The 27,924-nt window shown below is 40.1% G+C and overlaps 1 protein-coding gene across 6 annotated transcripts in view; it reads right to left on the minus strand.

The window, feature by feature from the left end:
• Nucleotides 1-27,924, minus strand: part of SORCS1 (sortilin related VPS10 domain containing receptor 1) — a 571,683-nt gene that overhangs the window by 199,019 nt on the left and 344,740 nt on the right. For all 6 annotated transcript variants that reach the window (XM_049855014.1, XM_049855016.1, XM_049855012.1 and 3 more), the window contains exon 4: nucleotides 7,656-7,814. In XM_049855014.1, the coding sequence (XP_049710971.1) occupies nucleotides 7,656-7,814 (159 nt within the window). The remainder of the gene's footprint in view (nucleotides 1-7,655; nucleotides 7,815-27,924) is intronic.

Below are 27,924 nucleotides of genomic sequence, written 5' to 3' on the forward strand. Positions count from 1 at the left end.
GTAAAACAATACCCCCCACAGTGAATCCTAGCACTGGCGCTAGGATCTTAGCTGGGAGTTCTGCAGCAGCGGCAGCAATAGCAGCTGTCACAGAAAAATTGATGAGTAGTGCTTAGGTATATGGGAGAATAAATGTTTCCTTTCCCTGGGCAAATGCAGTCACTGCTCTGCCAGCAGCAGCAAGGGCCTCCTTGATGCCCAGAACTGCATCTCATCAGTGCTCAAGGCTCCATGATTCATGGGTGATTGCCAGCTATTATTTCCATATCACTGACCCACCTGAGTAGCCACAGCTCCTCTTAACTTCCAGCCAATGCTATCAGTGAACGGCTCATCTGATGGCTGGTACCCACTCCCTCCCTAGCTTATGCCCCACTCTTCATTCTGTTATTCAAGGTCTTATATGGAGCTCTTCTTTGACCCATACTCATATTAGCAGGTTATCCACAATTTTTCCCCCAGGGTGGTTTCTCCTTCATTCTCTCCTAGAGAAAAGAGAGGCCAGCAAAAAGGCTGGCTTCTGCCCACCTGTTAATCTCAAGATACCACCCCAAAGAGTGACAGATGTACTAAATTTCATGAAGGCTTTAGTCCATTCACAGAATTTCCACATTCAGTAGAAGTTAGTGATTTTTCTTTGGGAAAACTGAATAACCTCTCAGAGTTTTGGTTCCTTAACTACGGAAAAAAGACTGTTAAAGGTCTCTTCTAGACCTAAAATGATAGGATTTATTGGAGCTATGGTCACATAGGAGCCCTGGTGGTGCAGTGTTAAAGCACTCAGTTGCTAACCAAAACGTCACTGGTTCAAACCCACCAGCTGCTGTGGGAGAAAGATGCGACAGTCTGCTTCCATAAAGACTACAGCCTTAGAAACCATATGGGGCAGTTCTATCGTGTCCTATAGTGTCACTATTGAGTTGGAATTGGCTCCACAGCAATGGGTTTTAGTCACAAAAGATACTCTTTGGTCCAAACCCTCAGCCAGGACTACTGGAACGTCATCCTAACTGGTGTTCTTACTTTTGACCTTGTATCACTACAGTTCATCCTTATATTACCACCAGACCAACCCTTGTAATCTACAGCTCTGGGCACATCACTCCCCAGTTCAAAATTTGCAAAAGATTCCTATTTAAGAAAACAAAAATGTTCTTGCCTAGAATTTAAAGCAGCTAAGAGTAGGTTCCAAAGGCCTCACCTCCACTCTAATTAGCTTTAACAAATTTCAGGTTCAGCCAAATAGACAATTTTTTTTAACTTTATGTGATTGTTTATATGATTGCTTTTCTGTAAAATGGGTCACACCCTAACAGAAATCCTACATATTCTTTAAGGTTTGGGTGAAATCATGTCATTACATCTTCAGAGTAAATAGAGTGCTAGATCTTCATCTCCTGAACTTTGTGCTCCAACGTCACATAATTCCTCCAGCCAACTGTGATTGGGTATCCATTAGGTATCACTGCCTTCTCAGCCTCTCTTAGAATGCTGGTGAACTCAAATGCATTAATCTTCTTTCCTCAGATGGACTGAAAGCTTTTTGATAAAGTTATTTTATGCCAACAGTGTACCATGCAAAGTGTCTTACACAGAAGTGAAGTCTAATATTTGATTTTGCCCAATCTCATTGGTAGTACAGCTACAATTATCATCATTCATACAAAAGCATCTCCAAGGCAAAGGAAGACAACATTAAGTACTGTTCACTGTTATTGGCTGAGTTGGGGCTACGGCCTAGACGTCTTAATTCCTCAGGGTTGCCTTCTTTGCCACAGCGATTATGGGAGGCACTGTTTGATGTGCTGGGACGTGAAGGGTTACATTTCTGGGCATCTCCTGAACAGAACTGCAAAGATGCATAGTTACACTTCGTCTGGTAAATCTGGGCCTTATCGTGCCTCTAGCATCAGAGCGAAAAATGAACCCACTGTCGAATAAAATACAACAACCCTGTGGTTTAAATGACTAATACTCTGTGCCCTGAGCCGCTCAGCCCTTGCCTCTGCTAAGGGCACCAACCATCCTGGACCAGATGCATAGGCCTGACTCCAGGAATAAAATTATACATTCTGCTGAGAGGGTAGCCAGGCTGCTCAAGGGGAAAAAATACTAATTGTAAATCCCTTCTATTTTTAGGCTTAATGTGCATTTTATTTGGCAGTAAGGGCAGTATGAATAAAACTCTAATCCTGAGAGTTTTAATTTGCTTCTTCCAAACTGTTCATGTCAGTGGAGATTTTGGGAAGTTGCTCACACCATTCTCTCGCCCTGTGGAAGGACCCATGCATCCACACCAGCCCAGGCAGATAAAACCCCCAAGAGGGGAACTGACTACCCCAAGAAGGCAACATAGGAGCGGAGTATACCCTTTGGACCTGTGATCCCTGCACTGAGACCCTTCTAGACCCAGGATACAGACAGAGAAAGAGCTGTTACATGGAAGATGGCAAGATAGTGAGAAGTAGCAGCAGAGAAATGGTGGCAGCAGAGGCAGCAGAACCGGGGACTGGCAGAAGATGGCACATTGCTGCTGAATCAATTCCGACTCATGGTGACCCTACTTCCACACAGAATTTTCAATCTGCTGATTTTGCAGTCCCCAACTCCTGATCTAACCTAAAAGTGTGCCCTGTTCAGTTGCAGGATTTGGACTTAAATCCAAATCTTGGCCTTTTCTACTCCAGTCCTCGCCTGCCTTTGTACAAGACCTGCTGCTGAAGTCCTAAGGGACAAGGGAGTGTATGTGTGTCAAAAAGATACACATAATATGTAAGTCTGTCGTGGTTCATGCAGCCCCATTCACAAAAAGCACTCATGATGCCCTGTGTGCAAAGAATTAATTCCAGTGGACTCATGATATGTGGGTGTTCAGTGTGAATCAAAGCAAGTACAAGAACGGTCAATTCCCTGTCAGAAGTAAGGTGATTAGAGAACAATTTCCCCATGCGACTTCTAGTTTTAATACATGCTTCATGAACAAAACGTCCTATAGTCAAAAGAGTTTGGAAAACACTACCTCATCTTGCAAATTCATACCCCTCACAAACATATTCAAGTGGCAGAATACTCCTGAGACATCTGTCAGTTCCAGATAAAATGAAAGGTAATAGTGCTACAGATACAGAAAAATCACATAAATAAAAAGCATTCCTTAACTCCTAACATCTCCAATAAGTCAAGGCAAGAATTTTGTTCAAAGTTAAAAAAAAAAAAACCTCAAATAGCCTCCTCACTTATGTAAGCTCAGTATTTCTTTAAATATATGTAACGTTAAACACATGATTCCTCTGAGGAAAACTCTCAGAATGACTTGACTGAATGATACATTTCATAAAAAGCATTCTAATATTTCACATATTTCCCCTTTTGGCTTTTATGGCTAGAGCCTCTCTTCCTTTTGCCTATGTATATTTTGTCTCTCCTTAAAAAAAAAAAATTGCTAATTCTAGTTTTATATTATACTTCACAAGGTTAAAGTTTCTTAAAGGTAGGGACTATATATATGTTATAGTATAGTTCTTGTTGTTGTTAGGTGCTGTCAAGTCAGTTTTGCCTCACAGCAACTCTGTGTACGACAGAATGAAAGGCTGCCCAGTCCTACATCATCTTCACAATCTTTGCTATGTTTGAGCCCACCGTTGCAGCCACTGGGTCAATCCATCTCATTGAGGGTCTTCCTCTTTTTTGCTGACACCTTACTTTACAAAGCATGATGTCCTTCTCCAGGGACTGGTCCCTTCTGATAACATGCCCAAAATATGTGAGATGAAGTCTTACCACCTTTGCTTCTAATGAGCATTCTGGCTCTTCTTCGAAGACAGATTTATTTATTCTTCACCAACACTATAATTCAAAGTCAACAATTCTTCTTTCGTCTTCCTTATTCATTGCACAGCTTCCACATGTATATGAGGCAACTGCAAATACCATGGCTTGGGTCAGGTGCACCTTACTTCTCAAAGAGACATCTTATATTTTTATACCTAAATAGGTTTTCTGCAGCAGATTTACCCAATGTAATACATCATTTGATTTCTTAACTGCTGCTTCCATGGGCTCTGTGGGTCCAAGTAAAATGAAATCTTTGACAACTTCAATATTTTCTGTTTATCATGATGTTGGTTTATTGGCCTGGTTGTGAGGATTTTTCTTTATGTTGAGGTGTAATCCATACTGAAGGCTGTAGTCTTTGATCTCCCTCAGCAAGTGCTTCAAGTCCTCTTTGCTTTCAGCAAGCAAGGTTGTGTCATCAGCATAACACAGGTTGGTAATGAGTCTTCCACCTATCTGATGCCACATTCTTCTTCTTATAGTGCAGCTATAAGATTACTTCCTCAGCATAAAGACTGAATAAGTATGGTGGAACGATGCAATCCTGTCACACAACTTTCCTGATTTTAAGCTACACAGTATCCCCTTGTTCTGTTTGAATAACTGCCTCTTGGTCTATGTACAGGTTCCTCATGAGCACAATTAAGTGTTCTGGAATTCCCCATTCTTCACAATGTTATCTATAATTTGTTATGATCCACACAGTTGAATGCCTTTACATAGTCAATAAAACACAGGTAAATATTTTTCTGGTATTATTTGCTTTCAGCCAAAATCCACCTGCCATCAGCAATGCTATCTCTCATTACATGTCCTCTTCGAAATCCAGCTTAAATTTCTGCCAGTTCCCTGTTGATATACTGCTACATATATTTTTGAATGATTTTCAGCAAAATTTTACTTGTGTGTAATACTAATGATAAAAAAAATACTGTTTGATAATTTCCACATTCTGTCAATCATCTTTCTTTGGAATGGACACAAATACTGATCTCTCTTAGCTGATCAGGTAGCTGTCTTTCAAATTTTTTGACATAGATGAGTGAATGTTTCCAGCATTGCATCCATTTGTTGAAACATCTCAATTGGTATTCTGCCAATTACTAGAGCCTTGTTTTTGCTAATGCCTTCAGTGCAGCTTGGACTTCTTCCTTTGATACCATCAGTTCTTAATCATATGCTACCTCTGAAATGGTTGAACATCGGCCAATTCTTTTTGGTACAGTGACTCTGTGTATTCATTCCATCTTCTTTTGATGCTTCCTGCATCATTCAATATTTTGCCCATAGAATCCTTCAATGCTGCAGCTCAAGGCTTGAATTTTTTCTTCAGTTCTTTCAGCTTGAGGAATCCCAAGCGTGTTCTTACCTTTTGATTTTCTAACTCTGGGTCTTTGCACATTTCACTATAATAGTTTACTCTGTCTTCTCGTACCGCCCTTTGAAACTTGCTGTTTAGCTCTTTCACTTCATCATTTCTTCCATCCGCTTTAGCTACTTGATGTTCAACAGCAAGTTTCAGAGTCTCTTCTGACATCCTTTTTGTCTTTTCTTTCTTTCCTATATTTTTAATGACTTCTTGCTTTCTTCATGTATGTCTTTGATGTCATTATACAACTTGTCTGGTCTTCCATCATTAGTGTTCACCGTGTCAAATCTATTCTTGGTATGGTCTCTAAATTCAGATGGGATATACTCATGGTCATACTTTGGCTCTCATGGCTTTGTTTTGATTGTCTTCACCTTCAGCTTGAACTTGCATAAGAGCAATTAATGGTCTGTTGCATGGTCGGCCCCTGGCCTTATTCTGATTAATAATATTGAGCTTCTCCATTGTCTCTTTCCACAGATGCAGTCCATTTGATTTCTGTGTGTTCAAACTGGCAAGTCCCATGTGTATAGTCACCATTCTATGTTGTTAAAAAATGTATTTGCAATGAAAAAGTCATTTGTTCCTACTACCAAGGCCACATTTTTCAACTACTGAACGTTCTTTGTTTTTCACATTCCAATGACCAGTAATTACCAGTGCATCTTGATTGCACATCTGATCAATTTCAGACTGCAGAATTTGGTAAAATCTTCAATTTTTTCATCTTTGGCATTAGTGGTTGGTGAGTAAATTTAAATAATAGTTCTATGGCTATTACTCTATAATAAAATACAGCACTGTATTTTAGAGACACTGTAAACTAATGCCTAGGCTATCTACCTTCAAGCCTCCCACTTCATTTTTGACATCTTCTGATTTTCCTGGATTCACGCTTTGTGTATTTCATGCTCTGATTATTAATAGGTGTTTGCAGCTATTCCTTCTCATTTTAAATTGTGCCACATCAGCAAACGAAGGTCCCCAAATCTATACTCCATCCACAAAAATTAAGGCTGACTCTACTTTAAGGAGGCAGCCCTTCCTCAATCATATTTTGATTGTTTTCCAACCTAAGGGGCTCATATTCCAGCACTATTATCAGACAACATTGTGCTGCTATTCACAAGGTTTTCACTGGCCAATTTTTTTAGAAGTAGATCACCAGGTCCTTCTTCCTAGTCTGTCTGGAAGCTCTGCTGAAACCTGTCGACTATGGGTAACCCTGTTGGTATTTGAAATACCAGTGGCATAGCTTCCAGCATCTCAGCAACACACCAGCCACAAGAGTAGAACAAACTGACAGACAAGGGTATGCATGTAGTATATGGTATATAATAAAGTTTACAGTATGGCATTTTATAGAATACGTGTATTTCATAGCATTACCTCACTTAATGCTTCTTGAGAAGAGAGCTTTGAGAACTTCAATCCAACCATCAAGAGAAGAAAAGTTCTGAGACAACTTGTATAAATATTACATATGCTCATTATTATAGAGCCCTGGTGGCGCAGTGGTTAAAGCACTGGGCTGCTAATTGAATGGTCAGCAATCTGAACCCACCAGCCACTCCATGGGAGAAAGATATGGTAGTCTGCTTCCATAAAGCTTATAGCCCGGGAAACCCTATAAGACAGTTTACTCTGACCTATAGGGTTGCTATGAGTTAGAATCGACTCTAGGGCAGTAGCTTTGGTTTTGGTTTATGTACATTATTATTACCGTATTTTTAGGCAGATAACGCGCCCCTTCTACATTTGTTTGCCAACCACTCTCTCCTCCTGTGAGGTATTTTCGTAAGAGCCCTATGCTAATTTATTTTTACAGCAACATGTAAAAAAAACTTGGCATAGAGGCACTTATGAAAATACCTTGGTGGGGGAGGAAGCGCTGGCAAACAAATGTAGAAAGTGTATGTTATTTGCGTAAAAATACAGTATTTCTCTGGCCATTTCCTCACTGTTTAGCAAATCTCTAGTTAGTGTTGTTAACCTTTTTGGGATCATGCTTTCCTTTGAGGATTTGAGAAAAGCTATGGTCCTTTAACAGAAAAATTATCACCTGTACGCATACACAAAACTCTGTCTTGAATTCTGTGGGAGAAGAAAAGGGAGCCCTGGTTGTCTGAAGCATCTAGATTAAGAACTACTTTCTCTACAGTGTCTCCCCTTGTCTAACTTTTATTTCTTACACTGTTTCAGACATTTACATAGCTCAATCCAGCAACCCATGATCTTGTTTGGTGCTCAACATCTCTCCCCTGCACACTTGGCATAGAATTCAGGCTAATGCACAGAAAAAAAAAAAAAAATGATCACTGAGAAGAAATGTAGAGATGATTAATGAACAGTATTGGAATCAACTCGATAGCAATGGAATTGGTTTTGGTTTGGTTTTATTTCCCCCTTGAGAACCAGGGCATGCTGTCTCAAACAAGGTGAGCATGCTCACCTTCTGGTCTTGACTGTAGGCCAGAATCCAGTCCTCTTGTTTGGGGTGGAAAAGCAAGCTCTGGATGTAGAAGTTCAGCCGGTACTTTTGATAGGTTGCTCCTTCATCTGAGCTGATCAATAAGCTGCTCTCAATCTCCGGATCTGTGAGTAACATAATCTGTAGCAAAAAATTGTGGGGGGGGGGGGGGGCGGGGAGAAAAACCATGGAAAGTTAAGTTTACGAATTTACAAAACTTGAAAATGAGCTAAAATTTTGACGACAGGGTCAAAGGGCAGGCAAAGAATGCATGGTTAAACAAGGACCTGTCCCCTTTACTTTCTTACCTTGACCCAATGCCATGAAACCATTTTCACTAAGAAATGAAAGGAGAAAAGGTGGAGAGGAAAGGGGAAGAAGTAGAGGCCTGCTTTCTATTCTCTTCTGGAGGACTCCTTGTTTCATTCCAAGGTGATTTCCTTAATCTGGAACATTTTCCACTATTTCCTTAGCTCAATCCTCCTTCCTACGAGGCTTGGTCTTCTCTCCATTTTGAAAAGATAAAAGAGCAAGACTTGTCACAGTCTGTATGGGTATGGTAGAAATACAGAGAAGATGAAGTTCATTTGTTTTTCTCTTCTACCTCAAGCTCTTTTGTTCCAAGTCAACAATATCCCATGCCATCCTGCCCTGAGCCTGATTTTCTGACTCTTGAGTCAAAGGCTGGGCTCTCAAAAGGTTTCCCTGGTAACTGTCTCAAAGCTTATTCATGTTGGGAGTTATCTCTCTCCAATTCAAGAGCAATCACCCTATTCTGCTCTATTTTTTTCTCTACTGCCTATATCACCTGCTAACCTACTATACAATTTAGTTTCTTGTCTGTAATTCCCCTTCACAAGCTCCGGGAGAATAGGGATATTTCTGTTTTGTTCACAGGTGTATTTCCAGTGCTAGACTAAAGCCCAGCATGTATTATGTACTCAATAAATACTAGTGAATATCAAGTAAATGAATGTTTGAACAAATGAATGGGAAGAAAAGTCTGCGGAGTAGTCACGTGGTCTTAGAAGGATGTTGAGAACAGTCTGAGGACTTACGAATGGGCGTTACATAGAGAGAGAAGAAGTACACCCTTTTCAAATCTCTAGCCTATGGACAAGGGAACACGTGTTTATTGTTGTTGATTTCAACTCATGGCAACAACATGTGACAGAGTAGAACTATTCCATAGGGCTTTCTTTATGGAATGAGCCCTGGTGGTATAGTGGTTAAGCACAAGCCTGCTAACCGAAAGATCTGCGGTTCGAATCCACTAGCCACTTCGTGGGAGAAAGATGTGGCAGTCTGCTTCCTTAATGATTATAGCCTTGGAAACCCTATGGGCAGTTTTACTCTGTCAGAGTCACTAAGAGTCAGAATTGACTCAACAGCAGTGAGTCTGGTTTGGTTTAATCTTTACAGGGCAGATTACCAGGTCTTTCTCTTGTGGAGACATATAAAAATTCACAGCTTCAGATGCTCTCCCTACTCACTTGGATGACTAATCTTTGCCAGAGCAGTGTGAATGACCCACAATAGGCGCGAGATGGAGAAGCAACGCTGAAAACTGTTTTTATTCTCTCGCTTTATGACTCTACGAATGCGTGATAAAGTACCTCATTCCCGAGTCTCTGCAGCTCTCCTTTCTTTCTGTCAAAGTGCGCACCTAATGTCTCCAGGCAGGTGGCCTTAATGCTACCCATTGCCTTTTCCCCCATCTACTTATTAATTGGCACTCTCAGAGTTTGGTTCAGAGAAGCATGAAAGATGTGCTTAATGTGTGGGTGTATGAAGAGAAATCACTGCAGCCCGGGGTTTAAAGATTACTGGCCAAGGACATGCCAGTTCCAGGAAAAGGAGAGAGAGCGAGAGGGGAGAAGAAAAAAAAAAAGAGCCATGTCATAAAAGAGCAAAGTGCCTGGCATACACACAGAGCTGTCTCAGGCATTTGGAGGCAATCATATTAAAATCTTTGAATAGTTAGTGTCATCTTTGAAAATGGTGTCCTGTCACTGCAGATGCCACGTGAGCATCTGTACAAGACACATCTAGCCTGAACTGTGTTTACGTTACCCAGGATGAATTCAAGGTCCCTTGCCATTCTTTCACAGGGGACGCTGTGGCTGCCAATCAAAGTCTGGATAAGATGGAAAGTGCACACAAAATTGGAGACTAATTGCCTCTCATGCCAGGTCCCAATGAAGCTACTATCCACCAACTGTAAATTCTGACAAAGTTGTGGGTTTCTCTGCCTCGTTTTCACAAAGCAGATAGCGTTCTCTCATTGGATGGCTGAGGACGGAGCCATCAGGTAATCTGCCAAGTACTATAAACTCACATGGCTTCATTAAAATCTATTGTATGCAGTAAGCAAGGACATTTAGATGGCTCCTAAATTCACAGGACTATTTCTAGGTGATTTCATATTTACTTGCACATAAAAACTATTATTTTTGAATAACAAATAAGCCACAAATGATCATATTGCTTTGTGTCTCCAGCCACAATTAACAATCATGTATAACCACCTTTTTGCACTACAGCCAAAAAGTAATTTCCATGATAATGCGAAGAGACTCAATTTTATAAAGCATCTATTTTCTCAGGCAGGGTGTTCTTCTACCTCTGATTTTCTATTTCCCTGTTTCCCAGAACATGTTTTCCTCTCTTTCCATGAGTACAGATCTCACCACCTGCTTCTACTGGCAGACTGCTTCATCAAAATAAAAACATTGGGCCTACAGAATACCTGCAAACCGAGGGGATTATTATTTTTGGCATGCTCCACATATTTCTGATACTCATTTCTATTCTAGGTGATTGGATTGTACCTACGAGACATTCTGCTTCCAGGTAATATTGGAGGGGTAGGGGTGGAAGAATAATCCAAATATTTTCAACAATATAGATACTTAATATTGCATAAATAAAACTCCTGGCTTCTTTGACTCTTGCACGTACTGAGAATATGCAGACCCAAATCCCCCCTTCTTTATAAAACTCTCATCTGAAATCCTCCATTTGGGCATCTGGCATTTGGAAAATAATGAAAGATAGGAGAAAACTTCCCCTGTAAGATTTATAGGTGAGTCTGAACTATACAAACCTTCCAGTGGTTCCTCCCTCAAATCTCCTCTCAAATCCACTCAAAACGAACACGTCAGTTTGGATCCATTTTTGTTTAGCCATTTTTTATTGCACAAACAACTTTGTAAGGCCGAAAAATAAATTGCTCATGACCCCGTCGCTCCAGTGTGTTAAACTGTGTTTGCTCTTCCTTTGACTTCTGTCTCCTATCTATATATCATATCATGAATTGAGATTTGTATTACACTTCTTTCACTTAACATTATGGCCTATGTACATCTTCAACAGAACCATAAGTGCACACACGCTAACATGCACCACTGTGTACAATGCGTTCCAATTACTCAATCACAACCTTCACATTTAATTGGTTTATGACTCGTACAGTAGTTGAAATGTAATGCGCACTTAACGCTGATTAACTGAATAAGTGAAGCCTTATTATTTCAGTCTGAAAAATTCAAATTCTTTAGCAATTTTACCTCAAATGGGTTAAAGTGTGTCCTGTTATTTTGCACCTTAAAACAGGTAAAAACATTAATAAATAATTTAAGCAAGGTCTAACTAGAAAAAGTATGTATACAGTAATGAGATCTAGATCTAGGTCATTTACAAACAGATGGATGCTGTTTATAAACGAAAAAGTCCTTCGTTCTCAAGCAGTTATTCCACTGGAAAATATTTTTAAAATATTAAGTTTCAGTTAGTGAATACCCTTCAAAAATAATAGACTTGCATTCCCTAAACACGTCCAATAATCCCTACTTGCTGTTAGGTTAGACTGGCTCCCTAGCCCCTCTGACACTTCAAATGACTTTGAATAAGTGGTGTTTTGCTGTGTTTACTCCTCTGCATTCCCAGTATGATTGGAGTAACAGAATTTAAGGAGGATTTTGTAAAAGCCTGAGTCCAAGCTTTGCACAGTTCCTGAAGTAACCTCCCTAAAAAGAGAAGTCATTGTTTCCCTGGCACAAAGCTTGGTCCATAGCAGGTCCATACATCTTTGTAAATTAATAAATGAATGAATGAGTGAATGAGTGAGTCCTTTTCATCCCTCCCTTCTGCTGAAGGCAATACACAAGCCCCTGCAACATTCAGAGTCCTAGACCTCTGGAACAAATATTTGCTGTTCAACTTGGAGGCAAGGAGGGTGAAGGTGAGGGGAATTCTGCCTTTAACAGGAGAGTAATTATTCTCTGTTCAGATGAGCCCAAGAATGATTAGAACCAGTTTACTTATGCCTTGCACGGTGTGCGAACAGTGCACTGAGTGCAGTTACAGGTGAATTGTTTTCCATAGAAAGTCAATAATGGCGACAGACTCCTGCCACCCAACTCTAAGTGGTCATCTATCATCCACTTCAAGGGGAGGAAGAAACTTTATTTGCTTTCCCTAGAAGTGACAAATGAACATAAAATGCAATTTATAGATTTCAAATACGTCACTTCTCCCCTTTTGGGGAATTAGTCCTTCTGACAGCTCAGTGTCTTCAAGAATTAAATACATCTTCATTCTCTTTGACTTGTTCCAGATTTAGCATATGGCTACTGGTGTAATTCTACTAAAGGTTGGCAGACAGCTTTTTGATCCTTCCACAAGTCCACTGAGGACATTCTTCCCAGAATAAGGGTGCTATTATCTCATCTCTCAGATTCTCTTCCTTTCCCAGATTCTCCTCCTAGGTGTGTTCTTGGAATTCCACCATTGCATGTTTAGAAAAAGTGGAGTTTGTAAGGGGCAGCTTCACCACCTTTGGGCATATACTTTCTTCCAATCATTTCTTTATTCCTAACGCAAAAGTATTTCATGTGTTGTTCATTATTTGTTTGATCACATGTCTACCCTTTGGCATTCATGGGCTGGAACGAAGCAGAGGTAATGTGTTGTGGATATCTCTCCGCTTTGCTCAAGGGGTAACTCAGCTCCAGATGCTGATATCACAGGTGCATAATAAGTGGTTTTCATAATGATAATAATGACAGTGACAAAGAAAAACAGCAAAAGCAGCGATTGGGCACTCCAGTTATCTACCCATTTTATTCAAACAACAAAAGTACTTCTATGCATAAACAATATAAGAGGCTATTTGCAAACCGCTGGCCTCAAAATTAAAAATGAATTAAGCAAGATATAATCAGAGCTTGTAAGCAATTTGCTGACCAATGTGGGTGGAAAAGCTGCCTATTCCCAGAGTAGGCTGAGCATTAATTCATCCCAGATGAGTTTAGGGTGAGAGCAATAAGTGCTGACCAATTGGCAACTCTTTGGAGTGCAGAATTAGGGAAAGTTACACAGTATCCAAGAATGACCCATAAAAAGGAAATCACTTAAGTACAAATGACAGCGAGAGAAGGAGAGGGAGGTGGCTAAATAGAAAACGGAACAATCAAGTATACACTGATGGAAATGGGTCTGTGGAAAGATGGACCCGGTGCAACCACTTGTCCTAAATTCCACCCCTCCTGCAAACTCAGTGAAGCTCACCTAAGGTACCACCCATGTTCATTAACACAAAGTAGGGTCAGTCAATACTAGGAAACCGAGAGACCATTTGTTTAACAGACCACCTACATGTGACCTGAAAGGTGATTCAGTGAAAGTGCTGGGAAACGTTGACGTTGTATTTGAAAGAGTTTATGCTATGGGTGTGCTTTTAAGGAGAAAAAAAGCTTTCAAGGAGCATGTAATACAATTTCTGCCCTTCACATGGCTCTTAATAGCCTCTCAGGAGACACTGTCCATTAATTATTATTTGGAAAAATAATAATAATTCATTCAATACTATTTTTGCCCAATCCTATATAGTGCACAGGAGAAAAGTAAGGCTCACCAGGAATGACAACTTACAGATGCCCTGGGTTACGTTCCTTGGAAGACAATTCAAAAAAGAAAATTTATAGAAGATCTCATTTCTTTTAGAACTTCTGAACACAAGCCTTTCATTTGAGACAAGTTAGAGAATCTCAAACTTCAAACCATTGTGAGTGGCGTTGATCCTCCACAAAGGAAACATACGCTTTTGTATGGACAGGTTCTTCTTCAGGGCAGAGCATGAGCCTGGTGGTGTGGATGTATTTTCCATAAGAAGAGCCATGGCCAAATTCCAAACCTGACCCTAGGCAATGTCTTTATGAATGTGTGCCCTTCCATACAAAAGAGAAAGGATGAGTGTGTGTTTAACGAAGGCTATTCATGCCATGAGAAGGATAAACAAGGTCCTAGACATATGCTTCACCACACATCTGTCAGTTTGTTGCATTACGGTGGCTTACATGTTGCTATGATGCTGGAAGCTATGCTGGTATTTCAAATACCTGCTGGGTCACCCATGGTGGACAGTTTTCAGTGGAGTTTCCAGACTAAGACAGACTAGGCAGAAAGACCTGCCAATCTACTTCTGAAAATTAGCCAGTAAAAACCCTGTGATCGGTCTCAACCCACCTAGAGCAAAGGAGAATGAAGAACACCAAGGTCACACGACAACTAAGAGCCCAAGAGACAGAAAGGGCCACATGAACCAGAGACCTACATCATCCTGAGACTAGAAGAACTAGTTGGTGCCCGGCCACAATCGATGACTGCCCTGACAGGGAGCACAACAGAGAACCCCTGAGGGAGCAGGAGATCAGTGGGATGCAGACCCCAAATTCGCATAAAAAGACTATACTTAATGGTCTGACTGAGACTAGAGGAATCCCGGCGGTCATGGTCCCCATACCTTCTGTTGGCACAGGACAGGAACCATCCCCGAAGACAACTCATCAGACATGAAAGGGACTGGACAGTGGGTAGGAGAGAGATGCTGATGAAGAGTGAACTAATTATATCAGGTGGACACTTGAGACTGTGTTGGCATCTCCTGTCTGGAGGGGGGATGGGAGGATGAAGAGAGTTGGAAGGTGGCAAAATTGTCATGAAAGGAGAGACTGGAAGGGCTGACTCATTAGGGGGAGAGCAAGTGGGAGTACAGAGTAAGATGTATATAAACTTATATGTGACAGACTGACTTGATTTGTAAACGTTCACTTGAAGCTCAATACAAGTTAGTAAAAAAAAAAAAACAAAACCCTATGATCACAACAGAACACTGTTCTATATAGTGCTGGAAATGAGCCCCCTAGGTTGGAAGACACCCAAAATACACAGTTACTGTAATAATGGACTCCAGCATACCAATGATAGTGAAGATAGAGCAGGACCAGGCAATATTTCATTCTGTTGTACATGGGGTCACCATGAGTTAGTTGACTTGAATGCAACTAACAACAATGACAAACATAAGCTACACTCACAGGAAGTAGCATGGCCTGAGTCCAATGATTTGGATTTCAGTTTCTTCTCTGCCATGTATCAGTTTTGCCACTTTGAACAGCTCATAGATCATTTAATGCTTTTTTCTGAACCTTAGTTTCAATCTCAGTTTCCTCATTGAGGGTAGTGATAAAAAAAAAAAAAAAAAAAAAAAACCTTCAAGTACATATCATTATGTCTGTTTGTCAGATAAGGAAACTGAGGCTTAGAGAAGTGAGATGATTTGCTCAAGGTCACAGAGCTAGTCAGTGGTTGTTGTTATTGTTAGGAGCTATTGAGTCAATTGAGACTCATAGTGACCTCATGTGACAGAGAACTGCCATAGGGTTTTCTAGGCTGTAAACCAGACCTCCAGGTAGCAGACAGCCAGGTCTTTCTCCCACAGAGTCGCTGGATGGGTTTGAACTGCCAACCTCTGGGTTAGCAGCCAAGGAGTAAACTGTTTTGCCACCAGGGATCCTTTAGTCAGTGGTAAAGCTACTTACATCATGTACTACCTAGGTTTGTGTGATCAAATAAGGTCATCTGTGCAAAAGCAATCTGCTTAAATTTTGTACAAATATTACCGTTATTACTTGACAAAGGATGGTACATTTAGTACTGTATGTTCTGCTAAAATGTGATAGCTGAGTTCTAAAAAAACAAAAGAAATCAATCTTGCATTGCAAATCTCATGTAAATGTTGCCTGGATGGGAAAACGGGAGCAATCAGGAAGTAGGAACTGGAGAATGGAGACTTCCAGTAACAAGATGATTAGTAGGATATTCTTGAAGAAACAAAGACTATTTTTATAGCTTTAAATATAAAGCTGTGGAGTTGGTGAAGAATACTTAACACACCACAGACTGTCAAAAGAGCAAGAAAACCTGTCTTGGAAAAAATACAGCCAGAGCCAGAATGCTCCTTAGAAACGAGGGTGGTGCGACTTCATCTTGCTTACTTTGGACATGTCACCAGGAGGGACCAATCACTGGAGAAAGACATCACGCTTGGTAAGGTAGAAGGTCAGTGAAAAAGAGGAAGGCCCTCAATGAGACGGACTGACACAGTGGCTACAACAATGGGCTCAAATAGCAATGATCTTGAGGATGGTGGAGGGCTGGGCAATGTTTCGTTTTGTTTTACATAAGGTTGCTAAGAGTCAGAGCCAACTTGACGGCATCTAAGAACATAGAAAATCAAAACACCCAGCCCTGGTTCACACCCAGATTTTTCACAGTAGTCCTGGTTTCACTTTCCTTGTCCTTTCAGTATTACTCTTCCATAAGACTGGTTTCCTACAAAATGGGTAAGAAAAGGATGACAGAAATAACCAAAAGCTTTGTCCCAATGGTAGTACTGGTGGTGAAACAAACCTTTTCCTCCACGATCGCTCCTGAAGAAGTTTATACTAAAAACCAATAAGAATAATTACAATGTAACTGTGTTTCATAATAAATGCATCCTATTATATCTAATTGGCATCTACACAATAAATTCATTCTGTAAGATAAATAGCTGTTATCGTCCTTATATGTATGCAGGGACTATGGAATATCTATTAATGCTTAGCATTGACTCATCTGGTTTAAAAACCTAAAGATGTTTTTTAGAGGAGAAGAGTGATGTACAAATTCAAGTGATATTTTTATTTATTGCAGTCACTATTGATTAAATACCTTGAGAAAGTTTGACCCACCTTAAAAATCCCAGCATTATCTCACAGCTTCCCGTCAAATGCAATCAGAACTCACTTCCCCGGTCATTACAAGTCCCAGGGCAACTTCTCTCCTAAATCCCCAGAGATCTATAAATGCCAAAAGGTTACAGCATTTTAAAATGTTAGCTGTATCAGATGAAGCTGGGCTGCTGGGAGAAACGGACATTCATCTTCTTTGCTCATGGGAAACTTTACAAGAAACGATGTTCATTTAATGATAAGACATCTCTTTATTCCATCAGAAATGATAAAGGAGAGGAGGTGGGGAGGGAGAGAGAGCAAGAAAAAGAAGCTATCAGTATATTTTAACATTGATTTAGATGAGGGACATGACATTTTTGGTAAAATCTCTCAGTTGTGAATTTAGTTTTAGAGCTTGAATAAATGTCAAGTTCAAAGTCAGGAGAATGAAAGGGCCACTAGGAATGAGTCAGTTCTAAAAACTAGTGAGCAGAATGTACTCACATTCTTCCTCCCTTGCTCCACTTTTATCATCATACTGACAAGTGTATTTTAGTTTTACTTACTTATATTAATGCTTCATGGTAAACTGGCAAATATACCAGGGTGTATTGGGGAAGATTAATGAAGCCTCAGCCGCCTGAGACCTTAATAATGTATTTGGCTATTAAAGCTTCCCTGAGAAAACTATGGAGACCACCAGGGGTTTCTCTCAAACAGGATTTGCAGATTATTGGAGTGAGAACTGCCCTTGCAGCTCCACTGCAGAGCTCTCAGGAAGATGGGGCTGGGGAGGGTCATCCAGGCAGAAGTGCTTCATGTTAGCAAGGAGATCTAGCTCATGCAAAACTCTGCCTCCTTTCTTCAATTATTTAATGACAGACATTGATCATCTCAAATTGTTTTTAAGAGGCAGAAAAGGGTCAATGTGCTTAATTGAGATGCCCCAAGCATAATTACATTAACTGCTACTTTCCCTTTTTTTATTTCCTTCCCTTCCTTCAGTCAGAGTAGGCAATATAGTAGTGCAGTTTCCACGAAGATGAATTATTTTTCATGGTTGTGTTTTCTAGGCAGTTCTGTATCTTTTACTAATCCCTTCTCAAAGTAAATCCCAGAAGCAGCAGAACCGGTCGTGTACATTAAAAAGACAAGAACCTCTGTTCCATTTATTCATTGTTGTACTTTTTTTTTTTTTGTACAACAAACTACCCTCAAACAGTGGCTGAAAACAACCATTTTATTTTGCTCATGATCTTGTGGGTCACGAAATCAGGAAGAGCTCAGCAGGGTAGTTAGTCTCAGACTCACATGATTCAACAGGGTGGCTGGAGCTGCAAGTTCCACGTTAAGACGGTTTCTTCACCTATCTTTCTGGTCCCTTGGTGATTTTTGTCCTTCCTCTCTCCAGATGGTACTCCATCCTCTAGGATCTCTCCATGAACTTCGCACAGCATGGCTATCTCATGGTAGTTGGATTTCTTAAATTGTGCTTGGCTTCCTCCAGTGTGAATGTCCCAAGGGCAAGCATTCTAAGAGGCTCCAGTGGAAACTGCAAGACTTCTTATGACTTAGCCTCAGAACCCCAGGATATCTGTTCTGCTGTATTCTCTTGGTTGATTAAATCACCAATGTCAGTCCAGATTTAAAGAGAGGAGAAAGAGAGACCTCACCTCTCAATAGGGAGATGGCATATACACACAAAACACCAAACCAAACCGTTGCTGTGGAGTTGATTCCAATTCATAGTGACCTAGAACTTCCCCAAAGGGTTTCCAAGGCTGTAATCTTTATAGAAGCAGGACTGCCACATCCTTTTCCCAAGGAGTGGCTGGTGGGTAAAACACTGACCTTTCAGTTACCAGCTGAGTGCTTAACCACTGTGATACCAGGGTACTTTTTATACATACACAAGGAGGGCAAGAATTGATGGCAAGCATCTTGGACACATGCAACCATAACTTTTTCTGTACAATTTGTCACTTATAATTAAAAGATGGAGGACATGTTCAAAAGCTATTATTATGTTCAATATGAATAACAAGGTCATCTCAAAATCATAACGTATCTGGGATATAGATATCTTGAGGTTTTAAGATTTTTTCACTGGGATTCAGCTATTCCATTACCTTAAACTTTCTAAGGCTACACATTCCTAACCTGGTGTCAAATCAAGATGAATATTTACTGAATTCTACATGAATTTCATGATTAGTCCCACAGACATCAGCAGACACAAGGTCACAGAATTTCAGTGTGTGGACTTTCAGGAGGCACAAATTACCTAGATTAAATTAGAAGAGGTAGGTCTGTTAGAGGTTCATTAAAGTGACCATAACTAATTTGGTAATATAAGGCCTATTTCTAGGCATTCCAATCCTATCATTTAATAAAGGGTCTGAAGCAGCTCTCTGTTTTGATACTATAAAAAGTGGGTTTAAGAACAAAATTGTCCCTGTTACCTTGTGTTCAAACAAAAACACCAATATTAATTATAACATAACCTAGCAACTGCAAACAGGATATGTATTCTTTTCTTAGTCTGAAGAGTGGGTCTGAAAATAAACCTTCTGACTTTTGGCCCACCTTGGACCAACAAAAATAAATAAGTGAAAAGTCATTTGGATCTGAGGGTGAACGATAAATGTGTCCCAGAAACATACAGCAAGTTCAATTTTTCTCATCTCGGGCTCATGCAAAATTTTTTATTTTATGTTTTTTATTTTATTTGCATCCTGCTACATAGCTCAACTCCTACTGCTACCATGCCAACCCTATAAAACATCTGTCTGCTCCAAGTTATTACCACCAGGGAATCCATACTTTCAGAAAATAACCACAAAAATAGCTCTCTTGACTTCAGTGGTACTTCTCAGCACCTTGACCAAAATATTTGAATTAAAAAACAAAACCAAAAAGTTTGCCTCCATTGAACCTTGGCAAGGAACCAGATCTTTTACATATCTGGGTTTGGGCTAATATCTCTCATGTATCTGGTCACCACAATTGCTCAACAGTTGGGATCCTTGAAAATCAGGATGAACCCTAATCAAGGTGCTATCATGCAATCCAATAATAAAAGTGCTGATTCTATTCTGTGACTGTTCAACAGCATATTCAGACGAAAGACGACATTCATGATGGACTATTTAAGCCCATAAAGATAATTATCGTTTACAAACTTGACTAATCTTGATTCAGGAGCTGCTTTGAATATATGAAAGACACTTCGCAGACATTTTGGCTTTCTTTGAATTGGGTGAACATATGTTTTATTATTCCCTGAAGAGTTGGGTTTATTCCTGTTCCACCATCTTAAATACCATTATTGATGTTCAACTGTTTATGGTTTGGGCCATGAATTATGGTAATCGTAGTAATGGGAAGATTTCATCATCTGGTACCATCAGAGAGTTTCTACTAAAAGTGAATTTTCCAGATAACTGAGAAAATTGAAATGACAGTAATAACAATAAAAATGTTTTATGAAAGAAAAATTCCTCAAACTCATTGGCAGATCATCTTTTTTAATAGAATATACCAAATATTATTTGTTGTTAGGTACTGTCAAGCCTATGTACAACAGAATGAAACAGTGCCTGGTCCTGCGCCATCCTCAGAATCGTTGCTATGCTTGAGCCCACTGTTGCAGCCACCTTGTCCATCTATTTTGTTCACTGTCTTCTTTTTTGCTAATTTACCAAGCATGATGTCCTTTTCCAGTGACTAGTCCCTCCTAATAACATGTCCAAAGTACATGAGATGAAGTCTCACCATCCTTGCTTCCATGGAGCACTCTGGCTGTACTTCTTCCAAGACAAACTTGTTCCTTCTTCTGGTAGTCCATGATATATTTAATATTCTCTGCCAACACCATAATTCAAAGGCATCAGTTCTTCTCCAGTCTTCCTTATTCATCGTCCAGTTTTTGAACGCATATGAGATGACTGAAAATATCATGGCTTAGATCAGGCACACCTTAGTTCTCAAAGTGACATCTTTGCTTTCCAACGCTTCAAAGAGGTCTTTTTCAGCAAATTTGCCCAATGCAATATGTCATTTGATTTTTTGACTGCTGCTTCTGTGAGTTTTGATTGTGGATCCAAGTAAAACAAAATCCTTGACAACTTCAATACTTTCTATGTTTATCATGATGTTACTTATTGGTGCAGTTGTGAGGATTTTTGTTTTCTTTATATTGAGGTATAATCCATACTGAATGTTGTAGTTTTTGATCTTCATCAGTAAGCGCTTCAAGTCCTTTTCACTTTCAGCAAGCAAAGTTGTGTCATCTGCACATTTCAGGTTGTTAATGAGTCTTCCACCGATCCTGATGTTGTGTTTTTTTTCATATACTCCAGCTTCTTGGATTATTTGGTAAGCATACAGATTGAATAAATGTGATGAAAAGATACAACCCTGACACGCACCTTTCCTGATTTTAAACCATGCAGTATCCCCTTGTGCTCAAATGACTGTCTCTTGGTCAATGTACAGGTTCCTCATGAGCACAATTAAGTGTTCTGGAATTCTACTTGAATTTCTGGCAGTTTCTCATCGATGTACTGCTGCAACAGTTTCTGAATTATCTTCAGCAAAATTTTACTTGCATGTGATATTAATGATATTTATTGTTCGATAATTTTCACATTCTGTTAGATCACCTTTCTTTGGAATGGGTACAAATATGGATCTCTTCCAGTGGGTTGGCCAGGTTGCTATCTTCCAAATTTCTTGGCATAGACAAGTGAGTACCTCCAGCACTGTTTGCTCAAACATATCAGCATTCCGTCAATTCCTGGAGCCTTGTTTTTTGCCAATAACTTTGGTGCAGTTTGGACTTCTTCCTTCAATACTATCAGCTTTTGATCATATATTATCTCCTAAAATGGTTGATTGTTGACCAATTTGCTTTGGTACACTAACTCTGCTTATTTTTTACATCTTCTTTTGATGCTCTCCGCGTCGTTTAATATCTTCCCCACAAACCCATTGCCCTGTCGATTCTGATTCATAGAGACCCTATAGGACAGGGTAGAACTGCCCCTATAGGATTTCCAAGGATCGGCTGGTGGACTCTAACTGCCAACTTTTTGGTTAGGAGCCGTAACTCTTAACCACTACACCACCAGGGTTCCTATTTTCCCCATAGAATCCTTCAATATTGCAACTCGAGGCTTGAGTTTTTTCTTCAGTTCTTTCATCTTGAGAAATGCTCAGCATGTTCTTCCCTTTTGGTTTTCTAACTCCAAGTCTTTGCCCATTTTATTATAATTCTTTACTTTGTCTTCGCCAGCTACCCTTTGAAATCTTCTGTTCAGGTTTTTTACTTCATCATTTCTTCCATTTGCTTTACCTACTTGACATTCAAGAGCAAGTTGCAGGGTTTTCTTCTGACATACTTTTTGGTCTTTTCTCTCTTTTCTTTCTAATGACCATTTGCTTTCTTCACGTATGATGTCCTTGATGTCATCCCACAACTATTCTGGCCTTTGGTCATTAGTGTTTAATGTATCAAACCCATTCTTGAGATGGCCTCTAAATTCAGGTGGGATATATTCAGGGTTATACTTTGGCTACCATGGACTAGTTTGATTGCACGCTTGATAAATTTCAAACTGCAGAAGTTGGTGAAAAACTTCAATTTCCCCAGCTTTGGCATTAGTGCTTGGTGTCTAGATTTGAATTACAATCATATTAACTTGTCTTCCTTATAGGCGTATGGATATTATCCTATCAGTGTTTTACTTCAGCATAGATCTTGAGATGTTCTTTTAGTCATTCCTGGCATAGCAAACCATGTAACTGTCTGATTCAAAATGGCCAATACCTGTTTATTTCAGCTCACTAATGCCCAGGGTATCGAACTTTATGCATTTCATTTCATTTCTGGCAACTTCTGATTTTCCTAGATTCATATTTCATACATTCCACATTCCGATTATTAATGGACATTTGCAGCTGTTTCTTCTCATTTTGAGTGGTGCCACATCAGCAAATGGAGGTCCCTGCGATAGTTAAGGCTATGTGTCAACTTGGCTGGGCCATGATTCTCAGAGTTTATATGTGATCTCTCCCATGATGGAATCTGCTGTGAGTAGCCAATCAGTTGAAAGGGATTTTCCTTGGGGGTGTGGCCTGCATCTGAACATAAGCAGAGGTTTTGGCTTTTTGCTTGCTCTGGGTCCTGTGGCTGCCTCATGTTCATCTGACCTCTGGTTCTTGGGACTTGAGCTATCAGCTTATCTACTGATCTTGGGATTCACAGATCTTCACACCTTATGAGCAGGAGCCCTGCTCTCCGACCTGCCAATCTCGGGTTCACCAGCCCCTGAAGCTATGTGAATCAGGAGAAGCCTTGCAGTCTTGTCTGGCAGTCTTAGGGTTTGTCGATCTTCACAGCCTATGAGCAAGAGCCCTGGTCTCCAACCTGCTGATCGTGGGTTTGCCAGCCCCTGTGCTATGGGAATTGGGAAAAGCCTCTATCCTGGTCCACAGCCTCTACAATCACATGAGCCGTTTCCTTGAGATAAATCTCTCTCCATATATGTTTATACGCTTTACTGGTTTTGCTTCTCTAGAAAACCCAGCCTAAGACAGTCCCAACATCTTTACTCCATCCATGTCATTAAGGTTGACTCTACTTTGAAGAGGCAGCTCTTCTTCGGTCATATTTTGAGTGCCTTAGAACCGGAGGGGCTCATATTACGGCATTGTATCAGACAATGTTTGCTGCTATTCATAAGGTTTTCACTGGCAAATTTTTTCCGAAGTAGGCTGCCAGTTCCTTCTTCCCAGTCTGTCTTAGACTGGAAGCTCCACTGAAATCTGTCCACCATGGGTGACCCTGCTGATATTTGAAATGCCAGTGGCATCACTTCCAGTATCATAGCAATATGCAAACCACTACAATATGACAAAATGACAGTGGGGATAGCATTTACCTTTCCTTAAAAGCCAGGGTTATGAAAATACATCTCAACGAATTCATTTTAATACAGTTTAGTGAGGCTGTCAAGGATTATTGAAGTGTGCTGAACTCTCTCCTCCACCTAAATAATATTTTGAGTTGAAATGATTTTCTTTACCCCAGCTCCCACCATTATGACTTCCCACTGACAGACTCCTACTAACATTAATCAAAATTTCTTTTCCATCTTCAGTCTAAATAACTCTGATAACTTATTTTATGAAATAAAGAATACACTTTCAAAAACAAAACCTGTCTTAGCACCAATTTACATTTTTCTAGAAACCACACTTAAATATCTTGATAATCAAACAGAGTCTTGCCAGAAAAGAACATGTGGTGGCTGTTTCCCTGTCCCTAGACCTTCTTGATTTTCACTCGTGTGGAGAAGCCTAGACTGGCAAGTCCCTCCTTAGAGCTCCAATCAACCACGCCCTTTGTCTCTGACAACCATACTTTAACTGTGGCAGGCTGCAGCTTAGTCCTACTACTGGGGAGCCCTCAAACCCTGCCCTTCCCCAAGTCACAAATATCTGTTACTAGACCTGCTTCCCTTAATTCAGAGCACAGAGATGAAGGCAAAGAGTGCTCCTAGTGGTAAATTCTTGTCTTACAGGTTTTTAGGCTATGTGCCAGGGGTCTAAAAAAAAAAAAAAAAAGCTGTTGCCTTCCAGTTGATTCTGAATTACAGAGATCCTATAAGACAGAGTAGAAGTACCCCATAGGATTTTCAAGGAGCAGCTGGTGGACTTGAACTGCCAACCTCTTGGTTAGTAGCCTGGGCTCTTAACCACTGCACCACCAGGGCTCTGCCAGGCCCCTAGCTTTTGCTAAAAAGCTAGATGATACAATCATCTTTCTGCCTTTAATGTATCATTGTATTTGCATACAAAATTAGTAATTTTGTTCAAATATGAGCAAGAATTAACATGCATTCATTAGAGAAAACTGTGAAAACTATCCCCCAAAAGTAATAAGAATAAACAAAAGAAAAATCACTCAAACTTCATGATGTAAATATAATTATCACTAACATTTTGAAGTTTGTTTTCCCAATATTTGTTTCTATGCGTGCACATACACACATGGGTATGTAAGACAGAGAGTGAATATGCAATATGGTGCAAGGAAGTATTATATGACGCTTTTTGTTTCTTAATCTGCTTCCTGCACTTTAAAACTAAAAAAAAAATAATAAACTACACTGCTATAATTTCTCTCTCGTATAATTTTTTTATTGGCTACATAGAATTTGATTCTATGGCTACATCATTAATTATTCCCTTATTAGAAGGTTTCCAGTTCTGTAATCTTATGACCCAATGAACAACTTTGTAGACTATTACTTTTGTACATCAATTATTATTTATCTAATTTCCTAGAAGGGGGATTTCTGAATCAATGACTGTGAATTCTGTAACTGCTTTTGACACATATCACCAAATGTCTTCCAGAAAAAAGAGAATATTACATACTCCCTTCTCTGGGACCTTGGAAGTGTCTGTCACAAATATTATCTCTCATTATAAGGCTTTCTAAGCTTTCTAAGCTGACTATCCTAGGCATTAGTGAGCTGAAATGGACTGCTATTGGCTATCTTGAATCAGATAATCATATATAGTCTACTATGCTAGGAATGACAACTCGAAGAGGAATGGTGTCGCATTCATCGTCAAAAAGAACGTTTTAAGATCTATCCTGAAGTACAACGCTCTCAGTGATAGGATAATACCCATACGCCTACAAGAAAGACCAGCTAATACGACTATTATTCAAATTTACGCACCAACCACCAGGGCCAAAGATGAAGAAATAGGAGATTTTTATCAACTGCTGCAGTCTGAAATTGATCGAACATGCAATCAAGATGCATTGATAATTACTGGTGATTGGAATGCGAAAGTTGGAAACAAAGAAGCAGGATCAGTAGTTGGAAAATATGGCCTTGGTGATAAAAACAATGCTGGAGATCAAATGATAGAATTTTGCAAGACCAAGGACTTCTTCATTGCAAATACCTTCTTTCACCAACATAAATGGTGACTATACACATGGACCTCGCCAGATGGAACACACAGAAATCAAATTGACTACATCTGTGGAAAGAGACGACGGAAAAACTCAATATCATCAGTCAGAACAAGGCCAGGGGCCGACTGTGGAACAGACCATCAACTGCTCATATGCAAGTTCAAGCTGAAACTGAAGAAAATCAGAGCAAGTCCACGAAAGCCAAAATATGACCTTGAGTATATCCCACCTGAATTTAGAGACCATCTGAAGAATAGATTTGATGCACTGACCACTGGTGACCGAAGACCAAACGAGTTGTGGAATGACATCAAGGACGTTATCCATGAAGAAAGCAAGAGGCCACTGAAAAGACAGGAAAGAAAAAAAGGACCAAGATGGATGCCAGAGGAGACTCTGAAACTTGCTCTGGAGCATCGAGCAGCTAAAGCAAAAGGAAAAATTGATGAAGTAAAAGAACTGAACAGAAGATTTCAAATGGTGTCTCGAGAAGACAAAGTAAAATATTATAGTGACATGTGCAAAGAGCTGGAGACGGAAAACCAAAAGGGAAGAACACGCACGGCATTTCTCAAGCTGAAAGAACTGAAGGAAAAAAAAATCAAGCCTCAAGTTTCAATAGTGAAGGATTCCATGGGGAAGATATTAAACGACACAGGAAGCATCAAAAGAAGGTGGAAGGAATACAGAGAGTCATTATACCGAAAAGAATTAGTCGATGTTCAGCCATTTCAAGAGGTGGCATATGATCAGGAACTGATGGTACTGAAAGAAGAAGTACAAGCTGCTCTGAAGGCACTGGCGAAAAACAAAGCTTCAGGAACTGATGGAATATCAACTGAGATGTTTCAACAAACAGATGCAGCACTGGAGGTGCTCACTCGTCTATGCCAAGAAATATGGAAGACAGCTTCCTGGCCAACTGACTAGAAGAGATCCATGTTTATGCCTACTCCCAAGAAAGGTGATCCAACCGGATGTGGAAATTATAGAACAATATCATTAATATCTCACGCAAGCAAAATTTTGCTGAAGATCATTCAAAAATGGCTGCAGCAGTATACAGGGAACTGCCAGAAATTCAGGCCAGTTTCAGAAGAGGACATGGAACCAGGGATATCATTGCTGATGTCAGATGGATCCTGGCTGAAAGCAGAGAATACCAGAAGGATGCTTACCTGTGTTTTATTGACTATGCAAAAGCATTCAACTGTGTGGATCATAACAAGCTATGGATAACACTGCGAAGAATGGGAATTCCAGAACACTTAATTGTGCTCATGAGGAACCTTTACATAGACAAAGAGGTGGTTGTTCGGACAGAACAAGGGGATACTGATTGGTTTAAAGTCAGGAAAGGTGTGTGTCAGGGTTGTATTCTTCCACCATACCTATTCAACCTGTATGCTGAGCAAATAATACAAGAAGTTTGACTACATGAAGAAGAATGGGGCATCAGGATTGGAGGAAGACTCATTAACAACCTGCATTATGCAGATGACACAACCTTGGTTGCTGAAAGTGAAGAGGACTTGAAGCACTTACTAAAGAAGATCAAAGACCACAGCCTTCAGTGTGGATTGCACCTCAACATAAAGAAAAAAAAATCCTTACTACTGGGCCAATGATCAACATCATAATAAATGGAGAAAAGATTGAAGTTGTCAAGGATTTCCTTTTACTTGGATCCACAATCAACAGCCATGGAAGCAGTAGTCAAGAAATCAAAAGACACACTGCATTGGGTAAATCTGCTGCAAAGGACCTCTTTAAAGTGTTGAAGAGCAAAGATGTCATCCTGAAGACAGGTGCGCTGATCCAAGCCATGGTATTTTCAATCACATCATATGCATGTGAGAGCTGGACAATGAATCAGGAAAACTGAAGAAGAGTTGACACCTTTGAACTGTGGTGTTAGCGAAGAATATTGAATATACCATGGACTGCCAAAAGAATGAACAAATCTGTCTTGGAAGAAGTGCAGCCAGAATGCTCCTTAGAGGCAAAGATGGTGAGGAATCAGTCCCTGGAGAAGGGCATCATGCTCGGCAGAGTACAGGGTCAGCAGGAAAGAGGAAGACCCTCAACACGGTGGATTGACACAGTGGCTGCAACAATAAGCTTAAGCATAGCAACGATTGTGAGGATGGCGCAGGACCGGGCAGTGTTTCGTTCAGTTGTGCATAGCGTC

Source organism: Elephas maximus, chromosome 16, assembly GCF_024166365.1.
Source record: "Elephas maximus indicus isolate mEleMax1 chromosome 16, mEleMax1 primary haplotype, whole genome shotgun sequence".
Lineage (NCBI taxonomy): Eukaryota > Metazoa > Chordata > Mammalia > Proboscidea > Elephantidae > Elephas > Elephas maximus.